Source organism: Falco biarmicus, chromosome W (assembly GCF_023638135.1).
Source record: "Falco biarmicus isolate bFalBia1 chromosome W, bFalBia1.pri, whole genome shotgun sequence".
In the NCBI taxonomy this organism is placed as follows: Eukaryota; Metazoa; Chordata; class Aves; order Falconiformes; family Falconidae; genus Falco; species Falco biarmicus.
Window position 1 is genome coordinate 12557397 of NC_079310.1, and position 17709 is coordinate 12575105.

Here is a 17709-nt window from a genome sequence, read left to right on the forward strand (position 1 = left end):
ATAAGCGATTTTGCAGTTTGGAAGGCACTTTGTGCATTTCAGGTCACCAAGCAAGCTGCCACATAAGTACCCAAAGCTAAAAATCAATTAGGCTCCTTCAGCAGCTGTGTGTTATCAGTCTTGCCCTGCAGAGAGCACAGATCTGAAACATTAGGCAGCCCAACAAGAAGGAGAAACTTAATTTGAGAGCAGCTGTTTTAAGACAGATACATAATGGCATTAGAAGAGGAGGACTGCGGTGAGGTGAGAACCAAACAAAATGCTCATTAGGCTGAGGAAGCTTTTAGCTTTATTATTGTAACCAGATGCAGACAGGGTACAGGCAATGGCAGACAAAGCCTAAGTCAGAGGAGGGAGACAAGCGTATCACAGTGAAGGTGTCTCCATTAAAAACAACTAATAACAAATAGTCAGACTGCAAGGGACTTACTGGGCTTAAACTCAAATCTTTATTCTGGATGCTCAACTGGTAATTTTGCCCCTGTCACCTCCAGGTATTTAGGCACTTTTCCTTGATGGTAGCAGGATTAAGTGCAGAAGTTTATTTGAGCATCCAGGCATAGTCTAGTTATGCTTCTGCTTTCCACTGAAGATATTAGCAGTACTTATTTAAGGAGGACAAAATCAACTAAAAGTTATTTCAGTTGTTCTGCTCTTTTGTTTTCTGACTTACAAAATAGAAATACTTTGTTGTATTTCTGTTTGCATCATTATTTCTTGAAATCATGAATTATCTAATGAACACTGAAAGATTTATGTGCCACTGAAGATACCGGAACCTCTAAAACAGAACGCAGTAATTAGTTAAGAGCATGTCATAATGCTGAAGAAAAGCTAAATAAAGGAAACTAAGAATTGCATCTTCAACTGAAATTAATAAGGAGAATTGAAATGTACAACGGTAATATACATTTGAATTTAGCAGGGCCATTTGGAAACAATGTTACAGAATCTTTTCGGAAGACATATGTAGCCGAGACCTTGGTTTACTATTTTATCTGAAAATATGTTTATAGTAATTTGAATGCTAAAGTGAAACCTGAAAGATAGGAAGGGCTGTGTTTCTCATCATGCAACTGAATGTATAATGAATAAATATATAAATTCCTTTTATGATAAGCACTTAACATGACTAATGCTTTGGTTTTTCTTAGATTATTTTAATTTTCTCAAGGCCTTTGCTATAGTCTTTCTATAGGAATGAGGCTAGCAGAGAGGTACTATCTGCGTTAAATGCTGCATTACTTACCTCCTTTTTCATAGAAACAGTAGAGATGTTCAAAGTGTGTGGTTACTGAAGGAAGGGTTTCTGTCTGCATTTGGCAAAGCAGCAGTCATTTGTTCTCTGTTCTGAAAATCATCATCAAGATTCTTCTACCTGGAGTGATGATGTCTGTTACCATCACTTGTATAGGTGGGAGCTGGCAACTTCTTCTGTTAATGTAAAACTGAGCAAAGCCTGAAAGATCTGACAAAGACCTTACCAAACTAAACAACTGACAGCATAATGGCAAACATAGCTCAACACTAAGAAATAAAAAGCAGCAGCGCTGGAAAGAATAATCTGAAGTATCCTTAATTGCTGGTATAATGTCAAATTATGTAACACTACACAGAACTGGAAATGGGATATTTAAGTGTCCTAGCTACTAGTCTAGTACTAATTTTCCTACTTGACTCATTTTCAGGGATACAGCTATCTATGGATTTACAGAATACCAGGCAATCAAAGCTGCCAGTTCTACTATTCTAAGCCATTCGTTGCTTATAATGTGTGCATAGCTCATAGGAAGGCAACCTCTGTGACTTGGTGTCCTTGTCTGCAAAATGCTGATAGCAATGCTCACCCAAATTATAACATACTCGTACTCCAGGAAAATAATTATATGCTAAGGGAAATTGTAAGACCAATGTATTTTGATGGGCAATTCCTATGACTTATATTTTTATCTCACATAGAAGGAGTTTACGTGTAGTAGTTGGTACAGTGGTTTAAGTTGCTGTTCATCCACTCTCTTTTTATTTAATGATTCCTTGTTATAAATAGAAACAGCACACACCCAGCCAAAGGCGCATGATCATCCTACATTCAGGAGCGTCTCTGGATTAAAATGCGTATGTAGCAGATAATCTAAGCACATCAAGAGCTGGGTCTCCTGCTGTCTCTTTGGCACACAGAGAGAATAACGAGGCAGAACTCCAGGTGTGGCTGACTGAGCTTGGACTTCCTTCTTCTGGTTTGGCACCTCCTTAACCAAATAAAACATCTTTGGGCTCATCTACATATGTGAGAATCTGATTGGGTTTATCTGCAATTGATAGTATCTAAGAGAAGAAGAGAGAGTATTTATTTAGAAGGAATATAGAGTAGAATTAAGAAATGGAGGAAAGAGGCAGCTGACCTATATTTCAGGTACTGGAACATGTCTGTAATGCAGATGAAAAGCCCGTTCCAACTCCCCTTTAAATCATATACCATCCAAATCTATTTGTCATGAAGCAGTTACCTGCTCATAGCTGAAGAAGTGCTTTGGTATATTTTTTATGAATCTAGCTTCTCCAGCACTAAGATAACTGATTGCAACACAATCTTGCATTAATTATTGTACTTCTGTCTCCAGAATGATGTCCTATAAAAAAGGAAAGCTGAAAAACAAAGATTTATTCATTTTACAAAAAGAAAGCAAGATTAAAAAAAGGCTTAAGGAAGAAATTTTGTCTTTTTTTTCATAGTACTATAAAGGACAATCAATTAAAAAACCCACCTTAAAATGCTTTTTGAAAAAACCATTCTTTGTTGATTTCACTGAGATATTCAATAAAGGAGGAAAGAATTAATAATAATAAAAAAAGGTGCCATTCAGAAACCATTTGGAAGTCTCGGGTTTTTTTCCCATCTTGGAAAACAGTAAATGATCAGTAATAATTCAAGGCAAGTAGTATAATTTTTTAAGCTGAAATTTGTATCTCTTTTAATTTTTTTAATGTTTGTAAGAAATAAAATACTTAAGCCCATATTCTATATAAAAAAAGAGAATAATTATGTTTTAAAAAAAAGTTTTACCAGATATTTTAACTGTCCAGCTCATATTCATACATTTACAAATTATACAGATTATAGGGATGGAGAAGTTTATTTCAGTTTTATCTTTGGTACCCTAAAAAATGTTCATTCTTGTACTCTCTGTTTGAATCATAGTTATATCTTACGACATTATCAATAAAAACATTCCACTTTTTTTTTGTTTTGTTATTAAAATATTAAATCTTTCTGATACATTCTATCTAAACCAAAAGCTGCGATCTTAGTTAGACCCAGAAAAAAGAATAATACTGAACTTAATATAAGAAACATAGTTATTGTCTGATTTATTGACTGATGTCTGATTATTATTCTTGTCTCTTTTTATGTACATTATCTTAATGCTTTACTGAAATGGCAGCTGGAGTTTGGCTTTTTAATAAATTTCACTCCTATAGAGCTGCAGGATGTAAAGTTCAGATACACATGGCTTAGCAGCTCCCAATTAATTTTAAAGGGAACATTATATTACTATTATAAATTAATTAGGTGAAAGAAAATTTAATGTACTCAAACATTTTGACTAGTGTAAATATACCCGACAGCATTTGTAATAATGTGAATAATTTTTAAAGAGAGGCAATTAGACAGTGAGTTTGCTAGTGCTCCTGATGAAGACTTTCCTGCTGTGTTTTATATACACTCAGATGCCATTTCAGTGGAACATCTTCACTTCTGTTCTTCTCAGTCCATATGTAAAACTGTGTGTTTGTCTCAGATCTCAAGAGTTTCTGTTTCCTTAATGTGGCCATCATGTGTGCTATGTCTGGACTAAAAAGGCTAGCCACATAGTAGTCCCTTCTGATATCCTTAGGGAGTATGTGAAGTCACAAGGTTTCTGCTTAGCACTATAGCTACTAATTTAAAAAAAAAAACAAACCACAAACAAAAAACCAAAACACACAACAAAAAACCCTGGATCCAACATACACACATACCCAGCTCTTGATCTCTAGGAGGCTAGTTTTTTTCCAGATTAATGCCTCCACTCCGTAGTCCAACAGTACAATAAAGATGTTTATGTAATCCCTCACTTAGATGTATTTCCATTACTTCCTGAGAGGAAATCATAGAAGTATAGAATTATAGAATGGTTAGGGTTGGAAGGGACCTTCAAAGACCACCCAGTTCCAATCCCCTGCCATGGGCAGGGACATCTTCCACCAGACCAGGTGGCTCCAAACCCCGTCCAGCCTGGCCTTGAGCACTGCCAGGGATGGGGCACCCACAGCTCCTCTGGGCAGCCTGTGCCAGCACCTCGCCACCCTCACAGTGAAGAATTTCTTCCTAATATCTAATCTAAATCTACCCACTTTTAGTTTAAAATCATCACCCTTTGCTCTATCGCTACAGCCCCTACTAAAGGTCTCAGTTTAAAAATGTTAACAGTAGACCAGAACTAAATGGTACAGCTCTTCCACTTCTCACTTGTCTTCTTGGTCCATGTGATGTGAGGTGGGAAATCTGCTTTTCCATTTATGCATCCCCCTTCTACCTCCTGTGCTGGAAAAATTCATTGTCCTAGTAGTCCAGGAGATGAGTGGATACACATGGTAAACAGAAAGATAGTGCCCCTCAAAAGACTTGGTTGTGTTTGAGCATTAAAAGCTGATAGGTCATAAATGGGTGTTATGGTCTGTTCTCTGGTTGAGGGTGTCTGCTTAAGATAACAATTCCCTTGATAAGTGTGGGCTTTAGGACTTCCTTTTAAATGAGCACCATGAGAAAAGTGGTCCTTAAATCTCCCATATATTTTCTATTCAAATACAGGTGGAGAATACCCCTGCTTGTCACACCCCAATTGAAGATATTGTTAAGCTTTTCTAAATTATCTGTACTATCCTGCTTTTTGCACATATGCAAAGAAAGAATATTGCAAAGGAAAGTCATATCTCCTTGTTTCATCTCTACATTTCTTGAGGCAAAGGCAAATCCTACAAGTGAAGAGCATCTTCCAAATAAAATTGCCTAGAAAACCATTTATATTCATGTGTTTGGTCAATGCTCAACAGAATGTTTTTCACTACCACCAACAGAAGATGTTAGCATATATTAATAATGAAAATGGGACAGTGATTCTGGCACATCTTTGTGGAAGTGTTTTAAGGTCAGTAGTTTGAGAAAACAAACCAAAAGAAAATAACACGTGTTTGTACATTCAGTGTTATCTTTGCAAAGTAAAAGGGTTATAAAAATAGCCTTGCTCCAGCTTTCAAGTTGAAACTTTACTGATTACAGTGGCGTGATATCAGGGTAAACCTGAAGTTGCTCAGGAGGGTATTAGATACAGATATCTTACATTTACTTACTGAAAGCTATGACTTACATCCAGAGGCCAATGGGTCTTTTAGATATAACTAACTCTGAACTCCCAATTAATTTCCTTAACAAATAAGAAGGATTTATTTAGGTTCCAGCTTCATTTTTATCCCAAGTACAAATGAAGTATACAAATGTCTCTCTGCATTACACTGTTTTAAAGCTACTGCATTAAAACTCACATCAGTTTAAGTAAAGAGAGAAACAGGACCATGGCATATCAGCTTTAAAGTATCCAGCTGCAGAGCCAAGAGTGCAGGCTAAATTTATGCAAGTCAAATGTTAATTATGTATGCATGAATTGAATGCAAATGGGCACTCACCTGCATGGAAATGTATTAATAATACCTTATAGTATTCATAGAATTCATATGAAGGAAATGTCGTATTTTACTTTACACATTTTCATATTTACTTTTTCATTTTTAGTTAAGAAAAAAGATATAAAAAAAATAAATTCTACTGCATGCATTATTGTCATGTCATAATAGATTACTTATATTGTAACTAGCCTAATTCATTCTATACAGTCCCTCTTTGGCACTGAGTTTCTTGTTCAGCAATCTCTAGAAAGAGGTCTATTGACTGAAATATATGTTGGTTAGAGAGATCTGGCTTTCTCAGCAAGGCAATGTATCACACAATTAAGTCTCTGGGTCATCCTATTATCAATGGGATGAAGTATTTGTTTGAAGCAAGTTATGTGCCTCTAATTTGCTGAGCTGAGTCACGTGCAGGACAACCAGAGGATCAGACCCAGCCAGCATGGGTTTGTGAAAGGCAGGTCCTGCTTAATGAATCTGATCTCCTTCTACAACAAGGTGATGCACCTGGTGGATGAGGGAAAGGTGGTGAATGTTGTCTGCCTGGACCTTAGTAAAACCTTTGACACCGTTTCCCACAGCATCTCCTGGAGAAACTGCCTGCTCGTGGCTGGGACGTGTGTGCTCTGCACTGAGTTAAAAGCTGGCTGGACGGCCGAGCTGGAAGAGTGGTGGGGAATGGAGTTACATCCAGCTGGCAGCTGGTCACAAGTGGTGTTCCCCAGGACTCAGTGCTGGGGCCAGTCCTGTTTAATGTCTTTACCGGTGATCTGGACAAGGGGACTGAGGGCACCTTCAGTCAGTTTGCAGATGACACCAGGCTGGGGGGTGGAGTGTTGATCTGCTGGAGGGCAGGAAGGCTCTGCAGAGGGATCTGGACAGGCTGGACCGATGGGCCAAGGCCAGCTGTATGAGGTTCAACAAGACTCAGTGCTGGGTCCTCCCCGTGGGTCACACCAGCTCCCTGCAGCACTATGGGCTGGGGGCAGAGCGGCTGGGGACTGCCTGGTAGGAAAGGGCCTGGGGGGCTGGTTGGCAGCCGGCTGGGCATGAGCCAGCCGTGTGCCCAGGTGGCCAAGGAGGCCAACAGCATCCTGGCTGGTGTCAGCAATGGTGTGGCCAGCAGGACCAGGGCAGTGCCCATCCCACTGCCCTCGGCACTGGTGAGGCCGCCCCTGGAATGGTGCGTTGGGTTCTGGGCCACTAGCTCCCAGACAGACCTTGAGGGGCTGGAGTGTGTCCAGAGCTGGGCAGCGGGGCTGGGGAAGGGGCTGGGGCACAAGGATGATGGGGAGCGTCTGGGTGAGCTGGGGGGGTTCAGCCTGGAGAGGAGGGGGCTGAGGGGAGACCTTCTCACTCTCTACAAATACCTGAACAGCGCTTGTAGGCAGGAGGGGTCAGTCTCTTCTCCCAGATAACAAGCAACACAATAAGAAAAAACAGCCTCAGATTGCACCAGGGGAGGTTTAGGTTGGGTATTTGGAAAAATGTCTTTATTGAAAGGGTTGTCAAGCACTGGAATGGGCTGCCCAAGGATGTGATGGAGTCACCAGCCCTGGGGAGTATTTAAAAGACATGTAGATGTGGTTCTTAGGGACATGGTTTAGTGATGGACTTTGCAGCGCTGGTTTAACAGTTGGACTTGATGATCTTAAAGGTCTTTTCCAACCTATATGATTCTATGATTCTGTGATTCTAAAGCAAGCAGGACAGTCACTGAAACTACTGTATGTGACTATGTCATTATAGACAGCTTGCCACTTGTGCAGGAGTGGGCTGAGTTTAGGCCATCCAGAATCCTTCATATCCAAATGCTTTAGTTTTTTCTTTGTGGAGGTAGGAAGCAGGTTTTTACATACTTTCATAAAGTGTCATATGATGATATGCTTTTTTTCTTAATTAGAAAAAGTTTTTTTTGAAATTTTTAACTTCATTTTTTAAATTAAAAAAAATGAGCGCAATCTTCAATCCCTTTGAAAGATTGTTTTAGATTCAGGAAAAAGATAAAATAACCCTATGCATTGAACTTTTAAGTAGCTGAAAATATTATGCTTTCCAATTTAAATAAAGCTCATCTTTTGTCACTTATGTTCACTTTTTAGGAAAAATTCTCCACAAAATTGTACAATTTTTACTTTTTTTTTCTTTTTACTTATATATAATTTTTTTATCATATACAACTGCTGGAACAAACCCTCATATTTAATTGGGGGACAGGATTATTGCAATATTATGATTTTTATCAGAACTGGGGGTTGTAAGGTAAGAAAAGAAATCAGAATAAAGCCATCAGTAAAAGCTGGTGAGAACAATGGTAGAGAAAGGCTGGAGAGTAGTAAGTTTTATTTCAAGAAGGGACCAAAACATCCATAATATGGCATGTAATGACTAGAGATTTTGGAGCAAGCAGAGACCCGTGGCAGCAGCACCACACTGCAGACCATCAGACCAGGACACCGGACAGCCTGGGTGTAGCTATTCCACTTCAAGGTCCAGTTTGAATTGATATGAGAAAATCTCTGCTTTAAATTTCCCCGTTTTTCCAGCGCTGACTGTCACCACTGAAACATGTCTCCGTGTATCTCTGCTAGGAAGATCTTCCCACATCCCTACACCCCTATTTTTCAGAAGCTGTCCATTCTAATCATCCTGGATTTAGCTGATTGTCTTTGCAGATGTCTTTGAATTTGCTGCCTCTCTTACCTACACAGCTCCCAAATAAATCAAGACCTAATAAATTCCCATTGAAGTCAACAGCTAAAATAGCCTCTTTCCTCACAGAGGGCTTAAAGGTGCTCTCACTGAAGTTCAAACTGAAATCTTGCTGGAACTTTGGTGACTCAGGGTGAAAATCGAAAGTGCCTAGTTGTGCTCATGATGGTGCGCTCTGAAGGTACATTTCCGGGTTTCATGTTAAAGCAGAGATGATGTTACAGCTTCTAAATCATGTAGTGGAAATCTCATTTCTCTTTGGATGTCCTTGCAGTCATAAATACTTCAAAGCAAACTTTGAATAATGACTTTAATCGCTTCAGAAGATCCAGGAGCTAAAACTGTAATTCTTCCCTATTTGGGAAACACAAGAAGTCAACAGAAAACTGACCAAATATTTTGATTTACTAATAATTAATATAGGGTTTTTTTTGTCAAGTCCAGGGTTAAAAATCCACATCTGATTTCACACCTAAAACTGGATAAAAATCTTTGCTATTTTAACTAATAGATATAGTTTGGAGCACTGAAACATAGATAGAACTTCAGAAATACATTTCTGGTTCTCAACTTTCTGAAGTTAAAAAACATTCAGACAAAGTGAAAACCAGAAATGTGAATAAACCATTAGTATTTCTTATCTAGTTATTGATCTTCTTCTTCTCATATGTATACATAGACACTATTAAATATGACAGATTGCTCCTCTCAGGAAGCAGCCTGATGTTCCACGGACTCTGGATAGATATTTTCTACATCATCATTTGTCCTCTAGTGCTCCTCCAATATTGTTTTTCCACTGCAGATACAACAGGAGGCACATTTTTAATGTATGTAGGGCTAGTGTAAGTAGTTACACTTCACTGAGCTCACTACCCCTGCTTTTCACCACCTGTTACCCCTGCCAGCAGGGTAGCCTGTCTCTGCTCACCACAATCAACTTCAGACAGAATAAGGTTACGTTTACATCAGAGAGTTTCAAGAGCAAATATTGCTGATGTAGCTGCTTGTAGCCCAATTGTCATAAACAGCACTTATTTGAGCAGTTCGTACCATAAGGCTTGAAAACGTGGTGTGCAGCAAGAAAGAAAAAGAACAAAAAATGGATGTTTGTTTTCTTTTTCAATGGCACAAGTGAATCTAAAAGATGTTTATCCTTAGCCTTGCATTTGCTTCTAGAAGATGCTATCAATGATGCCTTTGACTCTTGTTTAACCAGAAGTTCTCTTAAACCAAATAGTTTCTTTTTGTGTCTACATTTCAATTAAAACAAAATCAAAAAGTAGATAAAAACAAACAGAGAGAAAATGTGAGATTGAGCTTCAGGAGGAATTTTATGCAGTTAGTTTTTAACCCTCTAGGCTAGCTACAATTTAGCATGTGGAATAGAGAATAAAACCTTCATGGAAAACTATTATCCATAAAGCTTGAGCTTCCTTGTTCAACCATGTTGATGGGACATTTTTTGAATAATTCTCCCCTGAAATTCACCCATGAGCCTCTCTCTCTCCCTTAAGGTTGGGAGAGGTGTTGTGGCAGGGAGAGGTATTTCTGGGATGTCCCTTTCCTTATCCAATGTGTCATAAACCTCACCTGCTTTTACCTATAGTTGATTTAAACTAGTGTAAACTCTTTGCTTTCCAGGAAAGTTGTGGGTGCACATGAAACAACACTCAGACCTCAAGACTGTGTTCAGTTACGTCACAATTCTTCTCAGAGAGTGACAACCCCCAGCTGCTCCAACTGTGTACAAAAAAGCCTCCACACAGTTACAGAAACCTTCTGTTCACTCATTTATGCTTTCCCACTCTCTCGTCTCACTTAAAAATATGTTGCCGCTTCTGGAACCCAGTTTGAATTCCTCCTCATGGAGCAGACCCAGCAGTTCCCTCTCCTGCTGTATTTATAAACTGTTGACTGACACAGGCACTTTCATTCTTACACAGCTTTCCTCCTGACGACATGTTACCCAACCCCCCTATTTAGACCTTGTACCAAACTTTAAAAGAGCATCAGGGTTCCCTTCACCGAAAAACAATCTGAGATGACCCGATGTAGAAAAGGCAAAATCGTTCTCAGACACGAAGTAGGCAAGTATGCAGGAAAATGGATTTCTGTACCTGTCAGCGAGACAGTACATTTCAAGATTATTGCACCAATTTTTGCTTGTTAAAACATGAGCTTTTTATGATAAACTTAGTGCACCAGTATATTTCCCAGGTGTGAGCCAGAGACTTGAAAAACTGGTCTTAAAATGTGATGGCATGCCATTTCAGGGAGATTTTCCTTTGTCTGGAATGGTGTGCACATGAATTCATTTCCAGGCAGACACTTTTCAACCTGACAACAGTGTGCTCTGTAGTGAAATCCATCTCTCAAATTGCTAGCAAATCACAGGACACGTTTATCCTGCCAGCCTCCAGGACTATGATTTTTGCCCCCTGCTTCAAGCTTTGAAGAGGAACCATATTAGTCCCAAGAGCCCTTCAGACAAACACTCTTTCTCAGCCTAAACACTATAGTCCGATGACTCACTCAGGCTGTTCCCTGAGATCCTTCTGCTTATTATCTAAACATACCGCTCTAAACCTGAATCAATGGAAGTTGAATCTCAAACTACACTAGTGCAGCTTATCTCAAGGAAATGTAAAATGCCTTTTTGGCAGTAATTATATTTTAATGGCCCTTTACAGCATGTTCTATTAAGGGGAAAATAATTTTAGTGCGCTTTCTGCTAGGTGCTGTAGTGAGTAAATGAAATCCATTTTATTTTTAAAGAATAGTGGTAGTGAACTAAGTAGCAACCATTAACACTGTATTAGGTGAAGAACATGAATTTTATTTTCTTTATGTGTTCTTGTTTCACAGGCTGATGATGACATACTTAGAAAGTCAAACCGTAGCACTGAAAATGTGGTGGATTCTCAAGGCAAGCTGTTCTGTACTTTCTAGGAAGAACTAAAATCTCTGCTAAGTCATTTTATTTGGGAATGGACAAATTTTGAAGAAAAATTTATCTGGCACAGATATTGAGTGAAAAAACAGTTCCAGTAAATTCTAGATGAAATTGCAGATCTGACCCCAATTTCTTTCAGATTATGGACAAAATATTCTTTGGCTTCAGTGGGAAAGATCTAAGTATATACTGTCAAAAAAAGAATATATTAGTTTAGCAAGAAGAGGCAACTGGCAACTAAGATTCCCAAACTCCTTTCTGGTCCTTTTCAATGAATGAATCATGGGGTAATAAAGGATGAATCAGTTTGTATTTCTAGGTCTGCATTCTGATGAACCGGTGCAATAAGCTGTTGCAGAGAGCAGGCATTTAGGGTGAACATCAGGGTTTATTGAGTCTAGCGATGCTGAATTCCTGCCCCTCTCCACTGTTCCGCTTCAGTAAAGTCAATGCGAGTGGTTCCATATTGCAGGTGGAGGAATATTTTCCAGTGTTGGCTGTTCTTTCTCTATTAATTATTTTTTCTCTTGAAATGATTTCTCTCTTGCTGGTCTTTTTCTTTCTTTTACTAATTACTTCCAAAAATAGATAAATATACAGTGATACTGCTGAATGATTTATGACTTTTTTAATAAGAACCTTTAAAAGGAAAAAAAAATACTTTATTACAAATTCTGATTAAAGTAGCAAACTCCCTTTTTCTTCTTTCCAGGTCTTTCCTTGTAGTATTTCCTTGGGGAGGTGGGAGCTTGTGTTCTGGTGTACACTGTATGGAAAGCATTTATATAAAAAACATCCCATATGATTAAACTTCATTCAGATCCTCCACAAGACTGTGGTTATATAAATTTGCCTTTTTTTCTAACGTTATAAACTATATTGTATACTTCTTTCCACTACTGAATGGCACTGAAACCCTCTGAAGTTACTTCCAGCAGACGTTAGACATGCTATAAGTGTGTCCTGATTTTTATATATATATATATATATATAACCATCCTAGATAATCTCACTAGGAATTCCATTCCACAGAGGTTCATCTATCAAAAGATACTTGTTACCAAGCAGCTGTACACAGACCAGGGATTCCAGTGGACAGAAAATTGTCTTCTACCTGTATCAGTTTTCACAAAATTCACATCAAAAAGGTATTTCCAGGACTAAAAACTTGGCTTGCATGCTGAGAAAAACAGCACATGTAACAGTGACCTCCTGGTGCCATTTGACTTGAAAATAACAAATGACCAAGAGAAAGGTCTTTTGCTGAGCAGGGTGTTAATGCTTCTCAGGAAAAGTAGGTTATCCCAAAGAACCATAATTTTCAAAACTTATTTCTCTTTTATGCTATTCTCTAGCTACTGGATACTCTACCAATGCATTGAATGGTGGTGTCTCCAGACAAAAACAAGAGAGCAAAATGTTGCAAAGTTTTATCTGAATTACCCAAACCTTTGAATTGCATAACTGCATATTTGGCTGAAATAGGCTTTCTAAAGATGCTATTTCCATTTCACACAAGCAAGAGGGAGTTGGAAACGCCTAAAAATGAAAGACATCTTTCATAGCTGAAGTTCCAATAGTTTTGCCCCAGAATCTGGAAATAGCATCACCCCCCAAAAGAAAAGAAAAGAAAAGAAAAGAAAAGAAAAGAAAAGAAAAGAAAAGAAAAGAAAAGAAAAGAAAAGAAAAGAAAAGAAAACTCAAAAAACCTACAAAACCAACAAAGAACGAAAAAAGTAAGCCTCAGTAAATTTTGAACTCCATTGTTTGTCACCTCTCCTTCATAATCTTAGGAATGTTAATGCATCTATACAAATTTTAAAAGGAGGAAATTAAGAACAAAGTAGAAATTGAAGAAAATACTTCAGTAAAATATGGAATATTTTGTTTTCTTTTTTAAACTGAACATATTTCAGATATGTATTTTTCTTACTTCCACAGAAGAAAGCTTGCATAGATTGCATAGATTTTTGTGCCTGCTTTTATTTTGTCCTAATGGCTGAGGAGAATAAATTGTTGCCATGGGAGTTCCATGTCATTATCAGAGCAGCAGGATGATGTGAAACAAACTAAGCCAGGGAGCAGTCTTTTCTTTTAAAAAGACAAACCCCAAAAGCTTAGCAGTAGCTGCATAGCTGTACCTGTGTAGGAAATCAGATCTTCTCTTACTTACAGTGGGGTACCTGACTCACACTGTGAAGCAAGCTGAAGAAGTCATATTCCACTGAATTTCAGAATTGCAGACGAGTTGTGTCCCTGTGCTGGACAGTCTTGGCATATCTCAGAAGCTACTCAGCATCTTTCAGGATCTATTGATCTAAGCTAGATACCTCATAAGTTGCAGTTTTGGAGCTCTTCCTTTGTCCTCAAAGCTTTTTTCTAAAAAAATAATAACTATTTCCCTGTTCTATAGGCAGGCACAGAGGCTATGGATCTGAAAATGGGTGTCATTTCCCCCACCAGAAGTGAATTAGCCTCAGTTAAATTATTCCTGATTTACTTTAAGGGCTGGATATTATAGAAAATGGCTCTGGATGCAATCTTCAGTGTATGTTGAATGTATGAAGTGATAATCAACTCCTTAAAAAGTTAGACATTCATTTGAATTTTTAGAGAAGAATTGGTCCCAGTCCCACTGAACATCTGATGTTCACATCATATGAAGTTACCTTAGAGACATTCTGTGAACTGCTCAGTGGCAGCGACACACATCCCTGCTATTTCAGCTAAGGCTCTGTTCCCACAAGCCCCCAGAAGGTCACTGAGAGCAACCTTGCAGGACTGTATATCTGTATATATAGATGTATATATACAGGACTGTATATATAGATGCCAATCCAGTGCTTATCACTGTGCATATAATGCTACCTAGCCATCTGTCTTGCACCAGAAAATACTTGTGCAAATGCAAAGAAAAAAGAATGGTGGGATCTCCTTCGTGCTGCCAGTCACAGGGGTGTGACAACTTAGCCCATTTGTGTCACAGAATCCTACCAGGTTTTAATATTGCAAGTAATACAAAATCAGCACAGCTGTAACAGCTGTTTTGCATTCATATTGGTGATGGTTTGTGTAGTCCCCAGGGAGCATATCCCTTAGACAAACACTGAACTAAATTTCAATGGCAGAAGAGAGCGCGTAATTGATTAAATGCTACAAAAGTCTAAAATAACCACTCGGCAGATTCTTTGCTTCTTCCCCCCCACCCCTCCCCTCTCTTTTCATATTCTTAGCTCATATTATATCTCTGGTGATGAGTAGGGCACAGGGGAGGGGAAAGAAATACCGGTGTTGTGGATTTTTAAGGTTATGGAAGTCATCATGAGATAATATATATGCAAGACAGAATCTCATTTGCAGTCATTTATCAGAGCAATAATGTGTCTGACTCCACAGTCTCTTGCTTCACGTCTGCAAGGCTGCACAAGCCTCACTGGGGAAGATGACAAGTCTGCAGTGCCCATGTAAGCTGACAAGAGCTTGTTTAAATCCCTGGTGAGACCTTGCTCGCAGCTGCAGTCATTACCTCTTCACTGGTGGGTTGTTGTCTTTTTTTTTTCCCCTCTCTGCTGTTTACTAAAATGTAATTACCAAGCTATTAATTCTTTCCCTTTACCATTTATGATGCATTTGTGATAAAAGGTGAACATTAGCTTTATTTTTTCTTGCATACTAATGAGGAGGGGGGAAAAGTGTTATATGGTGAGCAATAAACCAAATGCAGTTGGGGGTTTTAGAGGTAGTTAACAATGAAGTTTGCTTCAGTGCCTGCATTTAGGAGAAAATTACTAAGGTGTTTAAGAGAGAAACCATTAGCATTAATATGAAAGAAAAAGACAGTTCTCTGAGTTAGGGAGTGTAGCACTGAGGCATTTTTACTGGCATTGTGGAAAACTGATACGGTGATTTCATCCATATTTAGGGGTGTATGAAAAGTAGATATCTTCTCCCAGGTGATGGACTGCATATTTTCATTACAACATATGACAAACCATCTTTGGAAGAGTAGGATTAATAAAGTTAACAAAAGCACAGTTGCAACAAACTGGCAAATATATTATCACCTGAAGGCAGGAGGGCAATTGGAGTGGGAACATTGGGAACATTAGTGCAGAGAGGCTTCTCCTGGAGGGAGGGTCTGAGTGCCAGTGCAGGTTATTTAGTAGTTCTTTAGTGAGAGAGAAGGGTCAGTGTATGATGCTATTTTTGGAAGTCCCGAGTTATTTTATTGGGAGTTGATCTCATTTGTCTTTTTTTCCTTATTTATTTTTCTTTCCTTATTTTTTCCTACCAGGCTGATGTGGTTCAATCTCACTTCATAAGCCAGCCATGATGCAGAACAGTATGTGAATACAGAATAGCAAGTGCATGTAAAGTGTTCTGCAGTTAGCGAATGGGGCAGTGCGATAGTGATCCAGCAGCGTTCAGAATGTGAAGGAGCAACTACCCCTGCCTTTCATGGGACTTAATTCTGCACAGTCTGTGACTGTGAGCAATACCAGATACGATGGGGAGAGGTATCAGAGCTGAAAGGAGAAGTTAAACCTAAGCCTTTAAGCCCACAGGTGGGAAATGTCATGAGTTCACGAATGATGAAAACAGATTGTGTCCCACAATGATTTAAGGAAGTCAATAACCAAACTAACCTCACAAACTAGTGATTTTCAGAAAGGGTGAGAATTTGGATGTACTAATTCAGTCTCAGACTCATCTGAATGAAGATGAGACTAATGTCCTCATGAATTAACCAGATCTAGTAACTCAGATTAAGAAATTAAAGGATTTATTTTCAATTAATTCATTCTTTCTATTTAGGACTTTAAAGGTTCATAAAGTCTCTCCAGTAGTCAGAGATTAAAGATTTATTAACCGGTGTGAAAGGAAACCATCTCTTTCCCTGCAAATACATTGGTCTTCAGAAGGAATCCTGACCTGAGGTCTGGTGTAATACCAGCTCCTGTCTGGGGCTGAAGACTTGTTTCTAGAGGGAGCAGGTTGATGCTGAGGAATGCAAGTGTGGGGGAAGGGTAGGAAGGGGAAACTATTTTAGAAAGTTTTTGGCCAAAATGTTGTGTAAATTAGGGATGTATGACTCTGCTTGCATTTCATGTTCAGTATGAGTGTAGTCCTATTTCTGATTGTCAACGATCCATTCAGGTGACTCACTCAGCTTGGACCATCTCCTTGCCCATAGGCAAGGTTTTGAGCTGCTCCCTGTCATTCAGTCTACCTAGGTGGAGAGCTTATCTCCTCCATTTCCAGCCTGTACACTGACCCCCAGAAAACCCTGGAAACGAGCAGCTAAGAAGTAACGCTGCTATTGTCACAAAAGTGAAAATCATGCCTGTGTCTTCCAGCAAAGATCACCTCTCATGAATATTCTCCTTCTGCCTGTGTCCCTTTCCAGGTAAATAAATTAGCCTAAACTGGGAGTGACCAGATAAATAAGCACTGATTTCAACAGTGTTGATATTTTTGCTGCTGGTTGTTTTCTAAATTACAGCTTAATTTCAGTATCTCTCTCTGCTTTTTACTTGTACGCTGCCAGAGTTAAGCAAAGCCTACTGATTTTGTACAATGTGGAGTTCGAAATATTGCCTTGGAAGGCTGTCAGATTAGGTTCAGACAGGCACTAGTCTACTAGGAACATGGACCACATCTTTTATGTTATCTTTATACTGTGCCCATCATCAGTGATGTGCATTTTGTCCCTGGTATAAATTCACAGAAGGAAAGGGATATTGCTGTTTTATAACAGAAGCAAAGATTCCTTCCTGTAATTATAAGGCATGAGACACAGACTGATCATTAATCAAGGGACTGATTATAATAATAATCCACTTCCACTGCAGGTTTATGGGCTAATTCTCATTTATACTAATCCCATTTTGAACAGTTCCTGGATCATTACTAGAGCAGGCAAAAAGGCTTGTAAGAGAGGGGTTTGATGTACAACCAGAACAGTGTAGAGATTCAGTGCAAAGAAGAATCAATCCCTGTCCTCCAGTATTTAAGCCAGAGCCCTTGAATTTTCTTTGGTCTGTGTCTGAACTGTTTTTCAGCTCTCTTCCTTCCTCCCAGTGATGTGACAGATGGTTTAGGCTGGCACAGGTGGCTGGGTACTACCTGCTGCAAATTTTTCTGTATCTTTTGCTATATAACTCCTTTTGTTGCTGTTTGCAAAGGATGACTGGAAATAGGAGGGAAGCAAGAAGAGTGTGGAGTTATGCTGATATTGTTCAGTGTTTTCTTGTTTTCTGTTGTGTTGCTGGGATCCTACAGCTGATGCATGCTGGAATCCTGTGAGCAAAGGCAGG

General features: G+C 38.9%; 1 protein-coding gene across 1 annotated transcript in view; it reads left to right on the forward strand.

Annotated features, from left to right (window-relative positions):
* The first annotated feature begins 213 nt into the window (after window positions 1-213).
* The window catches only part of LOC130141902 (GTP-binding protein Rit2-like), a 39599-nt gene continuing 22103 nt past the window's right edge, over window positions 214-17709 (forward strand). Inside the window, exon 1 of the mRNA XM_056323195.1 lies at window positions 214-243. Within this exon, the coding sequence (XP_056179170.1) occupies window positions 214-243 (30 nt within the window). The remainder of the gene's footprint in view (window positions 244-17709) is intronic.